The sequence below is a fragment of the Branchiostoma lanceolatum genome, chromosome 11 (assembly GCF_035083965.1).
Source record: "Branchiostoma lanceolatum isolate klBraLanc5 chromosome 11, klBraLanc5.hap2, whole genome shotgun sequence".
Lineage (NCBI taxonomy): Eukaryota > Metazoa > Chordata > Leptocardii > Amphioxiformes > Branchiostomatidae > Branchiostoma > Branchiostoma lanceolatum.
This window is the reverse complement of record NC_089732.1, coordinates 1,218,307-1,236,047: the sequence shown is the minus strand read 5'-3', so window position 1 is coordinate 1,236,047 and position 17,741 is coordinate 1,218,307. Positions and strand designations below refer to the sequence as shown.

The 17,741-nt window shown below is 41.4% G+C and overlaps 1 protein-coding gene across 1 annotated transcript in view; it reads left to right on the top strand.

The window, feature by feature from the left end:
- The first annotated feature begins 353 nt into the window (after nucleotides 1–353).
- Nucleotides 354–17,741, top strand: part of LOC136445027 (histone H2A deubiquitinase MYSM1-like) — a 36,420-nt gene continuing 19,032 nt past the window's right edge. Inside the window, exons 1-10 of the mRNA XM_066442858.1 lie at nucleotides 354–425; nucleotides 1,307–1,388; nucleotides 1,793–1,863; nucleotides 2,099–2,151; nucleotides 2,418–2,521; nucleotides 2,804–2,902; nucleotides 3,419–3,715; nucleotides 4,377–4,470; nucleotides 5,415–6,612; nucleotides 7,087–7,217. Coding sequence (XP_066298955.1) covers nucleotides 376–425; nucleotides 1,307–1,388; nucleotides 1,793–1,863; nucleotides 2,099–2,151; nucleotides 2,418–2,521; nucleotides 2,804–2,902; nucleotides 3,419–3,715; nucleotides 4,377–4,470; nucleotides 5,415–6,612; nucleotides 7,087–7,217 — 2,179 coding nt within the window. The 5' untranslated portion in view covers nucleotides 354–375. The remainder of the gene's footprint in view (nucleotides 426–1,306; nucleotides 1,389–1,792; nucleotides 1,864–2,098; nucleotides 2,152–2,417; nucleotides 2,522–2,803; nucleotides 2,903–3,418; nucleotides 3,716–4,376; nucleotides 4,471–5,414; nucleotides 6,613–7,086; nucleotides 7,218–17,741) is intronic.

The following is a 17,741-nucleotide window of genomic DNA, read 5'->3' as shown; positions in this document are numbered from 1 at the left end:
GCTGACGTTGTTGTGGGCAGAAGGATAAGTTAGAGGTTTGTTTTGGGCGGTACGAGGCGAGATTACGGTGGATGGAAGGCGGGCTGCCACCATCTACCCTGGAGTGGCCTCGTGCCGCCACTACACTGCCATTTTCTCTCCCACAATGCTGCCTGCGTCATGGGGTAGTCCACTTTTGACGGGGGCGCGCAGTTTATTTAGTGCAGATAAGAGTGTTGAGTAGATTTTTAATTAGTAGAAACCAACATGTATTTAACACATAAAAGGACAATAACGTAAATATTGAAGTTTAGATTGTCTGTTCGTGCACAGAACATAATTCTAAGAATATGTAGCAAAAGAAACATCCCTGTTGTGATATTCCACTTCGTAATCATGGCGGACGACGAAGAGATCGACATAGAAGGAGACGACGATGCGCCGTTGTAAGTGATTTTACTGTCCTTTTAAACTTCCGATCGTCGTTTAAGAGATACGGAGAGTTTCTGCGTATGTTTGGGAGCGCCATGGGGTTTTTGTTGGTTCGATTTTACGGTCTGCCGACGAGAAAAACGTAAACAGCTGCGCCGAGTTGATGGACTGTTTACAAGAAGTGAAGGGGGCGGGAACTTGAAAACTCGAATACCGATTTAACAATAACGGCATTTATTACCACAAAGGGGCTTATTTGCAAGAGAGGTGGTTTCTTTACAGTACAGAGTGTGTGCTTGTATTTGGGGTTGCCTCTACGGTTACAGGGTTTTGTGGATTTGTGCATTATCTGCAGACGAAGAGAAAGAAGTGTACTCGCTTCCGGGTTGGCGGTTGCCTTGATCGCCAGCTTGGATAGTCTTTCTCGAGCACGGCCATAATTTCTTGGGCTCGACTAACGTCGCATATGGTTTGCTAGACGGCTGAAACTCTCATCTTGTTTCCTATTTCAGAAGGATTTTCTTTATTGTCCCATATGCGATGTAAAAGTCTCAAGTTGCCGTTTAAGCGTTTGTCGGTAGACCACTTGTACATGTAACTATAACGTTAACGTTAGTACGGCTGTGCAAGTTTCAGCATGTCGCTCCGAAACAGTGCATTTTAGGCCTTTTCATCTCAATCTCTTGGTTCTCAGATTTCATGGAATAATGCTGATCAAGAACAAATTAAACATGAAAACAGATCTAGATGCTCAAGGGGCAGTTCAACTGATTAATACAAATACAGAATCTGATGCAGGAATACTTGCTACATGTACAAGCACAAAGCTTTTGTATTGTATTCGTTGGTTCTAACGTTATCAAGACGTTTATTACATTTGTTTATTTCCCCCCAGGTTGTTTGACCACAAGGATGATGCCCTGGCGCTGCCTGACCTGCCGGGCTACGACCAGAACTGGATGTTCGACCAGGGACAGGTGAGAGGTCATGTGATAGATACTGATACTGGTAACTTTTTCTGTAATCTCTAAGCCTAGAGTTGATGCTTGAAATAAAAGTGAAAACACAAGCAAATGAACAGGAGGTGATTAGCAGACACCATTTTGAGATTGCATTTACAGAGAAAGAATATAAACAATTTTGAATATAGCAAGCTCAAAACATGCTGGCACAGTACAGAAACTTACAAGTCACAAATTGCAGAAATTAGAAGTCAAGTATGTCGAGCCTTGGACTTTTCTTCAATCTTTGAGCATGCATGTTTTCACCATCAAGGAATGAGCATATAGTTTATGTGATGATAGTTTACCTGGATTTCAATCCTTCATCAATGTATGAAATAAGTAAATGTTACCAACAAAGTAACCCCTTCCTGTTCCAGAGCTGGACGTTTGATGAAGACATGGATGAACAGAGCAGGTCGGCCATCGAGAAGATGCTACAGGAGGAGCAGTATCCTTCTCTGCCTTCTTAAGATTCTCTTAACTTTCACTTTTAAACTAATCAAATCTTGTTGGTTTGGATGATGTGCTGATTGTTAGTTGTTGTTTTTCATCATTTGTGCAACGGTGTAAGCCCTAAGCTACATACACTAAATCTGCACGTTAATGTGGTACTAGTGATATGAAACCACCCATGACAGATCTTCTTGGTACAGCCATTAGGACTTTCTTTAACCCATGTATAGACTCTACATACATGGAAGATCCCATTCATCCTACCCGGGGGAGGCTAGCGGCAGTAAGTATACATAAATGAGTACTTATGTTTATCATAATACAGTAATAGATTTTTTCCTCACCAATCAATTTTGCTTCCTTCCGATTGTTGTTGCTTTTTTTAGATAAAAGAAAAGAAGGCAACTAGACGAAAATATCATTTGTGGTTTAATGTTGGTTTAATGTTCCGGTATTACACAAATAAGCAGACATGTTGAAGACTTGCTATCTTTGTTGCATTTCATCACAATGTTATCTCTTCAATGTATTCCTTGGCCTGTCCTGAAGGTCGAGTGAAGGCGCAGAAGTCGAAGCCCCGCGCGGCGCCCCACCTGCCGTCCCACGGACAGCCCTGGACCGAGGAGGAGAAGAGTCTGTTTGAGACCGGACTGGTGCGTACGGGAGTAGAAGGTCACCTTAAAGGGAGGCTAAACTTAGAATTGAAAAGCCCTCTATTTTCAGAATTCAACGCTTGAAAACCAACAATCCTACTATTGTACATATAAATGAAACCTCATCGGAAGATGTTGAACTTTCCTGCATATCTGTATCACTTTATTTGCATTAACCTTTAGCACACTGAAGTAGCCTTTTGGCAACCAATTCTATATTGGTTACAGAGTTAGGCAGCGGGGAGAAGGGTAAAATTGTTGATGTGAGACTTTTCCTTGCAGGAGATCTACGGGCGCAGCTGGACGTCCATTGCGCAGTTTGTCCAGACCAGAACCCCGCTGCAGGTCAAGAACTACGCAAGACACTTCTTCAAGACAAAGGTGGGTCTTAAGACTTGAAAAACAACTTTGTAGGTTCACTCCCAATTCTTGTCTGTCAATCTTTCCAGATTCAAATCTTTGCAAAATCAATAATTGCAGTTTTATCTCCCATCCTGGATTCACACTCACAACCTCTTGGTCCAGAGTCACTAGCCAATGGAATACACACTCTACTTCAACTCAAACTGAGAGGCCCCTAAAATACATCTGGTCTGAGCAGTTGAAGGCAACCACAGACAGCGCCCCATGTTCTTGGTGGTCTCATTCTTGCCTAGCCTGCGGAGCTAGGGTAGCGGCTGGAAGCTAAATAGGATGGATTCCAGGCTCATACCAGCCGGCCCAACAGAGGCTCCTCTCATACTCATGCCCAGGGCTTGGGCAAGGGTGACCGTGATGTAACATCTAATAGAATGTTAGGAACAATGCATTACTGTCTGTAGTAGTGTAACAACATTCAAGAAGATGTAACATGTTGTAATTCTGGATGACACAACAGATCTTATTATTGGTGTGTAGGAAAAAGAAGACACAGCAGAAGACGACGGAGACAAAACCAGCTTCGCCAACGAGGAGACAAACAGTGCTAGTGCTGCTGCCTCTTCTACTCCAGCGGCCTGCCCGGGAACACCTAAAAGAAAAAGGCCGCAGGAGACAAAATGTGCCACTCCTAAGACAGAGCAGACACCTAAGAAAGTGAAAGTTGTGAGGAAGATGTCGGAAACCTTGACTCAAAGTGACCCAGTAGGAGAAGAAGAAGAGAAAGTGCTGGAGTTGAGTACAACAGCGATTCCTGACAAGTATGGGCACATGCAGGTGAGGCATGGTCAAGTGCTTTGTTGGACACAACACTTAAAATGTACAGGTACAGGAGTAGTTATATGCCTAAATAGTAATGGTTTATTGATTGATTCACATTCGCACATGTCGTGAACAATGGCAGCCCATTGGCTGAATTGAAGCTCGGGCATTACAAATTATAGGGCAGCAAAAACAACAACTTGTTAATTCATTAAAATATTTGAATACTACTGTGTACTAAGACAACATTGGGAATAAGGACTTTATACATTAATAATCAACAATCGACTTCAGCTTATAAATTGAGAGGTCAGATATAGCAAATCAAAAGGCATGTAAAATCTAGTAGAAATCAGAGCAATATTGTCCAGGTACAGATGTCGATTGCATGATGAAATAGATGTATAGAAAGACTTCAAGTGATATACATTGTAGTTCATATTACGTTATGTTCGGTTGATGTCTGATTTTGAGAAGCTGAGTTGATGGCAATCATTCTTGAGTTAGGTCCTTTTAGAAGAAGAAATTAGATTGACAGGCAAAACAGGTATTGTCATAGTTTGCTTCTCTTTAGAGAGAGGAAAGTAATCAAGATCCATATTGCACAATAAAAGTCAGTACTATTAGTCACTTCTTTGATCATACCATATTTTAAAGAATGTTATACTTTCCACAGGTGGTCCAGAAGGTGGAGGAAGGGGAAGATGAGGAGGTGGATGTTGAGGGGGAGGAATCAGGGGAGGAGGCAGTGATGGAGCTGAGGAATACTTGTAGGTATCTGGCTCTGTTCCGAAGAGCCACCTAGCATAATCTTACACAAAGCTCACTTATCTTACACAAAGCTTGATTTGACACGGTATTCTTCGCTTTTGTTATGGCACAGTGTAAAGTGTACAGCTTTTAATGTGTTCGTTTCGTTTAATCAACTCCCTTATAAATTTTAAAATGTTTTGTAATGCTTTTAAGTCATTTGAAATGCTTTTAAATTGCTGCCATGTAAAAGCAAATCAATTCAGAATTTTAATGTCTGCCAGTTTGCTTGAATAAAGATTGATTTGATTTGATTTGATAACACACCGGTACTACATGTCATGGATCTAGACTAAGTGTACAAAGTCATGTAAGTGCAGGCTATGATATGTACATCACTACATGGCTGCTTGGTTCTTTGTCAGGGGAGGAGGTAGTGATGAAGCTCAGTAGTACATGTAGGCATCTGGCTCTGTACCCAAGAGCCACCTAGCATATCACACCGGTACTGCATGTAGTAGTGTACATTTAAGAACAGGCTACATACAAGGCTGCTTCTTCTTCTTCTTCTTCTTTACTGCTTAGCCTCATATTTGAGATTATCAGCAGTTGCGCATGGGTTAGATATAACACAAGTGCCCGGTACAAATAAAAGGAAAGGAAAATAAAGGAAAGCCCTAAGGAACATAAACAACTGAATTTGTGTGTGCAGAGGACAGGACAAGTAAATTTAGTGAGTTAGCAATACATTTATTTACATATATACAAGGACGTGTTGGGGTGGCTCAATGCAGCAGGGTCTTCTTGTTTCTTAGTCTCGAGTAGGCAATGATGGAGCTTAGTTATTGTAAGGGGGGATTGTCCATTTAATCCATTAAAACTGTCTCCAACGTTAACCACTGGGCCTTGTGTGCAATTAGAAATCCACAATTCTAAAATCTGTTGTCTTGACCTGCCTTTATAGGTGGCTTGGCCACTTCTCAACCTACAGTTGTTACAAATGACGACAATTCCATGGGAGAACCGGCACTCGAAGAAACAGAGACAGAACATCCCCCGTCCTTAGACACCATTTCACAACACGACAGCGAAATGCCAAAACAGGACACCTCAGAAGAAGGGAATCCGTATCCCATGGACGGGCACTTTCTCCCCGTGTTCCCTTGGCAACCTGATGACACCCAAAACCGAGTGATCGTCGAGAGAATTGAGGGAACTGTCGGACTTAGCTCTGTTAGGGGAGACAAGGAGGTCAGACCTGTCCCCAGTGTTGAACAAAACACATACGTACCACATCCAGACATGTTTCAGACACAATCCACTCTCCTTGATTTCGAGAAACCATCTGGATACGAGGAAGGATTTCAAGAAACAGCTGAAAGGGAAAGTAAAGTCACAGACACACAGACAAAAGCATCTGAAAGTGAAACTGAAGTCACGGAAAGGCAGACAGAGTCACTGGTGAACACTGCTCATGTGCAGACATTCGGAGACGCTTTCATGGAAGGCATTGAAAATCTTTCAGAATCTGTATCTTCAAGTGAAGCAGACTTAAAGACAACAATTCAAGATGTTGTGGACCAAGGAAACATTTATAAGACACAGGAGGCAATAAGAGAAAAGGAAATTGAAACGGCTGATGATGGAAATGTTAAGCAGCAAAATACTCCTACTAGTGCGGTAGAATATTCTGAAGAAAGACTTCAAAGTCTGGCCGCACCGTCTGAGTCTGTATCTGCAGACAGCACACATTCAGCAACAGCCTCTAGTAGCACGGTGAAAAGTTACAGTAGCTACACTTTAGACATTCCTGAAGGAAAGGCAAAACCTGACTTTGTAGCAGCTGAAAAATGGAGCTGTGAGGAGGGAATGTCTTCTCACACGGACAGTCTCACCTTCAGTGACAGCGATAGCGGCAAGGAGACGAGGGACCTTCTAAGATGCGGGACAGAGTTTCAAGGACACTCAGAAGACGAGACGTCTGACACCGGGCAGGCGGAAGAAGCTTTCTTCACCTTCAAGAAGCCGACAGAAGAAATTGTTCTTGACAGGAGTGTTGTAACAGAGGATGAGATGGAGGTGAATAAGGAGTTCTTTGACGGAAGACAGACCAAGACGCCGGAGAGATATCTTAAGATCAGGAACCACCTTCTGGACTGCTGGTGAGGCTGTCAAGACGTTTTTTTGTCTTGTTTCTTTTAGATGGATACATTTTTCTGAAGAAGTATTTAAGATTCAGACACAAAGATTTGTAGTTGGTAACTTTTAGTGAAACAAATGTCAATGTTTTTTTGCCATTTTATAGACACAGACTGAAGACATCTAACTAACATGGATGCTTCAAATCATCTAGTAATGCAACATTCCTTTTTTAGTTTTCTATTTATTGCTTTATTGTTTACTATCCCTACATTCAGGCTGAAGATCTAGAGTGTTCATTTTTGCTAACCTTGCCCCATTCATGTTTTTCCATATATTTTTTCCTTACCCAAATCACTCATATCTTCTTTAAAAAGTCTTTGGTCATTGTAGGCAACCCTACTCAGTTTTGCAGATGGCATCATTCTGTGTAACTATTTTGTCAGAATCTGAATCTACCGCTCAGATCTAAATTCTATCCTCCGGTCCATCTCCAGGGAGCGGTCCAAGCCCGACTACCTGCGGAAGACCGTTGCTAGGGCGGGGCTGAGGAACTGCGGCGACGTCAACTGCATTGGTCGTATCCATGGTTACCTGGAGAGGATCGGCGCCATCAACTTCGGCTGCGGTGAGTCAGGTTTTTTCTGTTGTTGTCAATCTCCAAGCAGATGTAGGGAGGGGAGATTGTATGGTTTTCTGATTGCCCCTTACAGTGATTCCATTTTTTTATTTGATTTATTCGGCTGTACAAAAAACCGGTTGAAAGAAAGACACACGGCGAGAGCTACACAACTAGCCGAAGGGCTAGCTCGCTCACAGTGCAACCGGCCTTCCCTCTGAAACACATACATCTCCATGGAGAAAGGTTGCTGTAGCTGTCAGCTATAATTTGTACATAATCTTCATATAACTGTAGAATATGTAATATGTATATAAGTAGTTGTGGTTGTTAATATGATTATAGTGTAATTCTATTCAAGTTTGTTAAAATAGAAAGGGAAAATGTGATTCGATCCAGTTTAACTTGCAGTTAAAACTTAGCCACAATAGTGCTGATCAGGACAGTGTACAGTACTTTAAAAAAAAAAAAGGTACCATTTATTGTTGCTAGGTAACTCATGGCAGTTGCTAGGATACTCATGGCTGTTGCTAGGATACTCATGGCAGTTGCTATGGTACTCATTGCTGTTGCTAGGATACTCATGGCTATTGCTAGGGTACTCATTGCTGTTGCTAGGGTACTCATGGCTGTTGCTAGGGTATTTCAACATCCTTGTTCTCCTGCTTCCTCCCGAAATAAATCATTTATGTCGGTCGACCATAATTGTTAAATCATGCTGCAAACAAACCTACATTAGCGTCTCCTGCCTGACTAGCCTTTGTGCATCATGACTCAGACATGTTGCTAGGATACTCATGGCTGTTGCTAGGATACTCATGGCTGTTGCTAGGATACTCATGGCTGTTGCTAGGATACTCAAGGTTGTTGCTAGGATATCCCAACATCCTTGTTCGCCTAGCCTCTACCAGGCTCCGCGGGATGGCTGGAAAAATAGTAGAAATTGGCCGTAATAGAGTGAATAGTGTGCCAAGGGAGTTAGCTACGGAGAGAGGACAGTCTGCCATCCACGGAGCCTGTCGGGAGTCGCTATCTCGTTTGATGTCCGCTAATCGCTATCTAATAGGTGCGAAGTAGCTAAATAATCCTTTTATTGCTTTCCGACTCGCCCGTGACGGCCCGGACAGGAGCAGCCCACCAGCGAACATGTGGACAGGAAGTGTCAGAGATCACAAAAGTTTGAAGTCATAACGGTCCAGACCAGTGCCCTACATCGTAGTTTAAGCGATATTTTTTGTCCTCTGATGTAGTTATCTGTGACAGTTTTTGTACTGCGATGGTAGTCGATCGTACGCGTGTGCCCCGCGTAGGTATAAAGAACCGGGGAATGTTTGGCTACGAGTTTGCGGCAGGGCCCGGCTCGGCCCGATGCCGTCGTGGAGATTTCTGTATTCGTCGGACTTCTGACGGAGGCATTGGCCGGTAAAACATTTTGTTTTCAGGCCACACCGTCCTGCCTCAACTAGCCCGAACCGTTTGTTGCCACCATAAGCCTCTAAAATGCGCAGTTTGGCTGAATTCAACAAGGAAAAAATGTCTACCGTATTTCCCCGCTTGTTCGCTGCAGATTAACCGCACAGTAACGTAAATATCTCGTAAACAATAAACATATTACATTTCATTGCAGAAAAAAATCGACTTTAGACCATTTGTTCAACAAATGAAAATGTTTCTATTATATTTTAGCGAGGAAATACCGAGAATACAAGCATCTTGATACAGAATATAATTTTTGGTGCGTTCTGCTGCCACCCGCGTGTGACCTTTGTCCCACACACAGCTGGCTTCCTACACACAGGCCCGGCCGCGCCACACTGCGCGCTGAGCAATTTACGACCTAAATGATCTTCAGCGCTGAGTTAGTTCCTTTGTACAGATAATCGGGGGATTAATTTGATACCCTTTCTTCTCAGCGACTCCCGACAGGCTCCGTGGATGGCAGACTGTCCTCTCTCTGTAGCTAACTCCCTTGGCACACTATTCACTCTATTACGGCCAATTTCTACTATTTTTCCAGCCATCCCGCGGAGCCTGGTAGAGGCTATTGTTCGCCTTCTTCCTCCCAAAATATATCATTTATGTGAGCCTGAACCATTGTAAATCATCCAGCAAACAAACGCCCAAAATAAATCATTTATATGAGCCAACCATAATTGTTATATCATGCTGCAAACGAACGCACATTAGCGTTGCCTGCCTGACTTGCCTTTGTGCGTCATGACTCACATCAGCAGCAGGTGTTGGAGGATGTTTCCCCTGGGACTGGTGGGTTTTATTGTCCCCCTGACTAGAGTTGTGTACCGGTACAGTACCGGGTACAATCAATTAGGTACAGGTCCAAAATACCTGACCCTGCTGTATAGGTACTGGACCTGACTCAGGGGATGGCCACTTTGACAGATAAAATTACTATGAAATTACCATGGCAGTGCTCTAAAGCCACTCTAAAGCACAGAAAACACATTTGCATGGCTGGAGTCAAATTTTCATCTGTGTTTTCATAAAGATAATACCTAGCACAATCAAATATTATGATTTTACCACTTCAAACATGCTTTTGTCCTTATTGAAAATCTAGCATATATTTTCCGAACAAGTAGTTTAGGTACAGGTTCAGGTCCCGACCTGCACCTTAACCCGTGTACCTGTACCTAAAATTTGTTTAGGTACACAGCTCTACCACTGACGGATCATGACTGCTCCAAGTGTGCTTAAATGCCAGGAGGAGGGGTGGTGCTGTTCTGGACCAATACATGTATGTTCTGTATTCTGGAGATTTAGGCCACACTAATTTAATTTCTTGGTCCTTGGATTTGTGCCATTGACACTAATGACAGATTTGTACTCAAGGTGTATTGTCAGGGTTGTGCTTTTGATATATTTGTATTTTGGACGTTAAGCACACCAAATTAATTTCTTGGATTTAGAAATACATGTTACGATGTATAATGTCAAACTGGAAGACCAACATGAAAACTATTATAGGCTGAGGACCAGGTCTATGCCTCGGTAGAATTACTTTTAGGGAGTGAATATAGGTACTGTTAGCCATAGTGAGATTCAAGCTTTTCTTCCCAGCCTTCTGTTTTATCTTCACCTAGCCACACCAATTTGATTGGTTAGTTCTCGCATTTAAAAATCATGATGAATTATGCTTAACTGTAAAAGCGTGATAAAAACAAGGCCTGAGGACCAGGTTTAATCAATCAATCAATCAATCAATCAAATGGTTTATTATTCTTAAAAAGGCTTTGCAGCCACAGGCTGAATTGTGCCCTCTGCACATATTGCACTTTGTTTTCACCGACATTACACAAATCATTTAAAATCACTTACTATGGCATTAAAACAATTTCAAAGCATTAAGTTAGTCTATTCTGTATTCGTTTGCTTATCAAATAGACAATTCGTTCTTTTCCTAGCATTCAGAAGCCGTAACAAAGATGGCACCGGGCTATTTCTAAATCTAACCGTCCGGCAGACTGGCCGTTTATGCCTTGTTGCACTCAGTTTTATGGAGTGAATACAGTCATATTCAGGTTTTCTCCCTGCCCTCTGCTTTTATGATATCTGCTTGCTGCATTTTTACCTTGAAATATCAGTCAGACAACCAAGAAAATACCTTGGTTTGGCCCCTAATGTTACCAGCTAATCACAACGCCATGTTCCAGCCGTGCCTGGAGTGTAAATAGTCAAGCAACATTTGTTAGACTGATGTGAGAGTAGCAATGAGTCATTTCCCTAGACACAGGCCCAACATAAGGGCTTCGGGCTGTTCCATTGTAGAGTATATAGAGTAAAGCGTGGTGAGTAAATATTTAAAAATTCTGAGAACCAGCCATTTAAATCAGTGTGGCCCAGTGTTGTCCTGATGCAGTAGTTCTGTCATCTGCGCATGAAAGCGTGGTAAGTAGGACAGGGCGTCCCTCGGGACGGCACGTTTATTGGATTATTGGAGGAGCCCTGATCTAACGGGAGGTGCAAAGAACGTCCAGACTGGGCCTCACAAGGGTGGATAACCAGCACAACACGCTCCGCATATCTCTGTAAACACATGAACACAGAGGCAGCATTCTCTGAATACAAGATCAGGAAAATGTTGGGACAATTCTGTGCAATACAAGAAGACCCTGAGGCAGCTGCATTTTGATTACGGAAGCCAACAGAGACAACAGAGAGGGAAAATTTGGAGAAATCTACAAGGTGCTTGACCACATGAAGACGTTGCCTTGAGGTGCTTGCAGGGATTTCATCTTTGCCTTGAAGGAAGGAGGAAGAAATCTGTGCGTTCCTACCCATCCTGTGGCAAGCAGACTGTCTTCTGTTCTATAATTACATGTGATGCAAATTGGGAATTCTGTCACAGTGAAGACCCTTGTGAAGACTATTTGTCCTGAGGTACGTGCAAGGATTTCGTATTCATCTTGAAGGCAAGAAGGAGATGAGTCGATTCTGTTGATCTTTATTCGCTGCTGAGAATTTTGTGCAATCTACAAGATGCTTGATCACCTTAGGAGCATGTCTTGACCTGGATTTCTTGAAGGGAGGAGAAGGAAAAGGGAGTAAGTCCTTGAAGGAGGACCATCCTGCATAGATACCTGGATATGTTAATGGCACACATTTATTATATAGAATGCTTCTACTAAGCATACTGTATTGTATATAAGTCTGTTGTTTACTACACGTAAACTATGCAGAAATTTGCAGCATTTAATAATTACGGGCTGTCTGGGTGAATTACAGAATTATATTATCAGACTTCAGGGAATTTTCACAACGCTCAATAGGGACATCGTCTTCATTGCAGCGTTATGAAAGGTTTATTGATAAATGGTGTCAGAATACAGAACGGTGTCAGTTTACGCTGCAGTATCCGGTTACAGATGCATGTGAAATTTGATTCATGCAATCAGGTGACTGTCCTCCTCTCTGAGCTGAGTAATCAACAGGGTTAGCATGAATCCAAAATGGACGCAGGTATTCACGTTGTCATGGTAATGTGCTTACTATAATCTTGCTGTAACAACACCCTTAAAGACATTGAGGACTAAATCTTATTATTCAGCTGGATTGCATTTTGTAGTTTCCAAGAAAACATAGAAATAAGAGAGACATCTGGCTGTGTTCTCCGAGCTTGCCAATTATTTCGTCAGGTATTCTTGGCACATTTGCAATTATGGCTTGCTGCGAGCTTGCTGTATGCATAACTCCTCAATTTGAGACATCAAGTTATAACTGGATGGTGTAAGAAGATTGGAGTCTAAACCAGAGAGGCAACTGTTCTTATTCTAGGAGCCAGAGCTTTTAATTTTCTCTTGATTTTTCTCCACATTTGATTTTTAACTGGAACACATTCCCAACTAAAACGAGAAATTCTACATACGATGTATGTAGACTACATACACATATATGTAGTCTACACACACCTATGTGTAGATTACACACGCCTATGTGTAGACTGCGTAGACTACATACACCTATATGTAGTCTACACATAGGTGTATGTACTCTACACACGACGTATGTACACTACACACGACGTATGTATACTACACACACCTATATGTAGTCTGTATTCTATGTTCATAGACTACATACACCTATATGTACATTACATATGATGTGTGTAGACTACATACACCTATGTGTAGCATAGGAATTTGACGTGTGCAGACTGCATGCACTTATTTGCATTCTCCATACAGATTAATGCAATATGTAATTTCTATGGACGTTGACTATAACGTTGGGTAACATAAATTCGTGGGGTACTTAAATTCAGGATTTTTCGAAAACGGTGTATTTAGGGATATGTGCTAGATGCAACATCAGTAATACCGGTAGAAATGCAAACTTGACAGACTAACGTATTCAGAACACTGTCTGAAAAGCTTTGATAAGTATGCATTAGAAGGCGACGAGGACAAAAACTCTCCGTCCCTTATTGGAACAGTCTGAGGGCTTCGTGGGGTAATCACACTACATCGTTGTCGGCTGGTTTATAAGACAAATGTCACATCCGCTTCCTGCTAAACACAATCATTTACAAGACAACTTATTTTCTTAAAATTGCTGACCTGTAATTGGACTCTAAGTGTGATCAATCATCAAAACCCCTCTTTGTTGCTACAACCTACGGCATGTGTATTTTCCCGCCGCCATATCATTACCGTACCCAGAATCCTGTTGTCAAGCGGACGACAAAGGTTTGTGAGGAACAGTTTTTTGTCTAAATGTTGCGTGTGATTGTGGACTGAGGACGATATTTTCCTCAAAGTTTGCTCCTAACACAACAAGGAATATATGGACATAGTAGTATTATCAATGCTACGGCATCCGGCTAACTTTCCATGAATAATGTACACGTTGCCATGACGGTGGATGTCGACTTTGACGTTCTATAGCTACCGACTCAACACACGGGTTGTTCCCGTAGGCCTGATGTGTGCGGTACGGCAGTTTTTTCGTGTATTTTTTTACTTGGACACGTCTATATCCATAGCACTCTCCTCAAGCCAAGGATGGAACGAATAGCTGCTGTATAAAATGTAATTAGCGGTAAGATATTCAAGACGAATCTTCTCTCCCGAATTAATGTTCACACCTGTCCGACAGCACCGTCATTGTGCGTGCGGCGGACGGTAGTTTCAAGTTGAAATATTATGGTGTCAGCATGACTAGAGACAAAATCTACCATATATATGATTAGTGCAAAGATAGTACATGATACTGACAGAATAATAGAAAAAAAGGATGGTTTATTGTTCTGCTAGATTGATTTCAGTCAATCATTATCAGAAAAATCCCGAATTTATGTTACCCAACATTACATGTATATTACATCACAAAGTACTTTAAATTGCCATTTCGTAATAATTACCATTATGAAAACAATAGAACCCAGAACCCTGTTAACCTGGACCACATCTGCCAAACTTTTGATTACAACTTGTGATGAGTGGCTCAAGTACTGAATGCACAAGAATTCTGGGGGGAAATGTGAAACCCTTTAATGCTATTAATTCTGTTAGCCATAATTTCAAAGGGATTTACATTGTATTGTATCCAGACACTGCGAAAAAACTTTCGCAAAGAACACAAACACTTCCTTCTGCCATGATTGCTGCCTGCATGAGTATATGCTTCTATTTGAACATGTCAGAAGCTAAGATAACTTGTCTGTCAACCCAAAAGTGGGAACAACCCCTAAACGATGGCCAAGCTACATACATGTATGTCTGGTATCTGTCATTGATAGCAGGTTATAAAATCTGATCAAACTAGACTGATTGAATGAATTCAAACTTATCAAAGGTTTAATGTAAAAAGTATTTCATAGTTGAAAGGCTAAACTACTTACTTCCACACGTAACATTGTCAATGACAAAAAAACATTCACTGAACACATATCTCAACTAAAAACAAGAATTCCTATCTCATTTGTCTATCCAGACATAAACAATGTATGTCCACCCAGACCTGCACAGGGTCCACACCTCCACAGGGACTATACAATCTACAATGTAGGCGAATTGGGTCTTTATGCATCATTGCAAAGTCCTAGATAGGGTCTACAGGAGTATATCTAGAATGTACATGACATTGTGTATGTATCCAGCTGCAGACTTGAATATGTAACTTTCAGAGCTAGCAGGTCACTGTCAACTATTCTATGATTTAGAGACAGTATTGGTAAATACATATACTCATTTTGAAAGAAGCAGGAAAAACATGCGACTGTGATGTCAACCATGGTGTGATACTCAAAATTTACATATAACTCCACATTTTTTCAACAATTTCAACAAAGTTGACATAAACGAAAACACTTTACTGTTTGCTCAATCAGCATAAGATTTTGATGGAATTCGATGGTCGTTGTGCACGGAAACCCGTTTTTAACATCAGCCACTTGTCGCCAGCCAACTTATTGATCATCGACTGCAGATTGGATGGGATAGGGTATTGAAAAAAAAGTATTTTAAAGTATTGCACAATCCAAGTGAACTGAGATAATTTGTTGATATCTGCTGGCCGGGGGAACCTTTGGGGATTGAGACTACATCATTTTTGTTTTTTGATCAATTAAAGACAGATTTTACCACTATGTCAATGATAAATGCATGACTTTTGTGACAGCATCATAAAAAGTATGTTTAGTTTGGATCAACAATACTCCATTGTAATTTTTCAGTCATTATGCAAGAAAGTGTATTTCAATCCTTTTTTCTGTTTACTAAAGAAAAGAAAGTAATAATATTGGCAAAGTCAGTAGTGAACATCAAAAATTATTGTAGTACTAGAAATATAGGAAGGGATTCACATTGCAGCAAATGTGCCATGAAAAGCTGAAAACTGAATAATTCTCTCTTGTTTTTTATGTTATGTAAGCCTGTAGCTTGACCCTGTATTTTCAAAAAGAATTTATAATTTCATCATTTTTCGCCCCATCACCTGTGTTTCTCTGTTGTCAGAGAAGCAAAAAACAAAATTGTTGTGGCCTTATGATAGATAAACATTAGTCTCCAGCAGGCCCTCTTACGGGCACATGAATCATAGAATTCGGCAGAAAAAGGAATAATCAGCCAGTAGGGTCAGTCCGTAAGATCACATTTCAAGTGAAACCCTGGCGTAGTTAGTCTGGTAGAAACTAGATAAACACCCACTAAGACTCATGTCTTGGCTCAAAGACTGATCGAGGAACAAATTTCAAATTTAGACTTTGCCATGTTTAAAAGGCCTGCTTTAAGCTGGTGACGGTATACTGTCATGCGACGGATGTCTTTAGAGTTTTAGATACACGGGCGGAACCGCAGCAGGCCACCATTGGCGCAGGATATTACAGTAGCAGGATATTACAGTAGTCATTTACAGTTGAAATAACAGGAGAAGAGCCGCTTGTTCATATATTCAAATCTTGCTACCCGCGTTTTTCCTGCTTAGGAGACGCAGCGTACATGTCCAACAAAGAAGGGGGATGAGGCAAATATACAGGGACGGGCAATGCCCAGGTTTGAACCCGGCATTTGTCCTCGCCCGGCATAGAACACCAAAGAAACAGTCACTGGTGGTAGGCCATTGCACTTGCAGCATGCAACGACATTCAGTAACAATGGCACAAATGATTCAGAATGAGGAAAAACATGTTTCTATTGCTACTGCGGGCTTATTAGCATGTTATTAGCATTTGACCCTATTACTACCACCAAGTCAGTTTCTCTTTACAGTGTATTACACAGAGGAACCGTCATGCCCCCTGCTGAAGCGATGCATGACCAGGTTGGAAGGTGGTGCACATCGGTTCGTGGAAATACTAAGTTAACTAACATCATGCTTTAGAACCACCGGGTGATCTCTACTCTTTCCTCTGTCCTCTTTTTTATGTTCTTTCTTTCTCTACATACCTCTGTCCGGGCATAGCCTGTACCTACATGTATTGAATGGTTGCAGTTCAGTCATGGCCAGTACATTATGTACAAGATAAGAGGGGGCCTCGCACTTTCTGAAACAATGAGGTTTGCCAAAAGTTTGAAGCATGGAGTTTCATCATTCACGGTACATTGTACATGTACCATTAATCAAATAGAATAGGGGAAAGATTTGATTGTAAGGACAACATTTTTAGCTATCAGTTGGCTATTATAGCTATCATGCTGAGGCATGCCCATGGATAAATCATTAAGTGTCAACTGACTAGTGGTACCAGTAGCTGCAACTGTTGTTTCAGTCAGTGAACCACCTCTATTTATCTAAAGATAAGGAGGCATGACTAATGAGCCTGTGACAAGGAGGCCCACATGTGCCACTATTTACACTACATCTGAGTAAAGGATTCCAAACAGCAGGACTAATCAGGACTGCAGTGGCCTGAGATTTCTCAGCATCCCCATCATTTCTCTATAACCTCTTACATGTGCAGTTGGTCATAGACTTTCCATGAAACTGTGAACAGGACTTGGGACAGTTGTGATGTTCTGCAGACTTACTACACAATACTGCCTTAGAAATAGGGTGAGAAAAACTATCCATTGGCATCTTCATTCATTATATTAAGTTTATGCCTCAATTGTAGCTCCAAGTCCCAATGTCTTTAACTTTAACATTTCACACTCACTACGACTGTTGTTTACCATTTCCAATCTTTCTAGCTTGATTTGTACATGAGTATTTGTGTATTAATCTCATTTTAAGTGACTCCCCATTCAGTCATCTTAACATTTAGATTAATTGTACAGCAAAAATCATTTTATCCAATGAGTTTTAAATGCTTTATAAAGGTAAAAGGGTTCTTTACAACTCAAAAGCATTCAGAGGTGCATCCACATACAGGCTGGTATGTGTCCAGTGTGTGCTGGCTTTTTCCACAAACCTCAAGGGAACTTGCACATACATAGGTCCACTACGAGTCTGTGCCAGGGGGCAAGGGGTCAAGCAGTATCTTCTTTCTGCATGGCCTTCCATTGGAATCCCCTGTGATCCAGTCATATTGAAAACATCAGAATGATGATCCTTTTTTTTAATGTCCAATTTGCA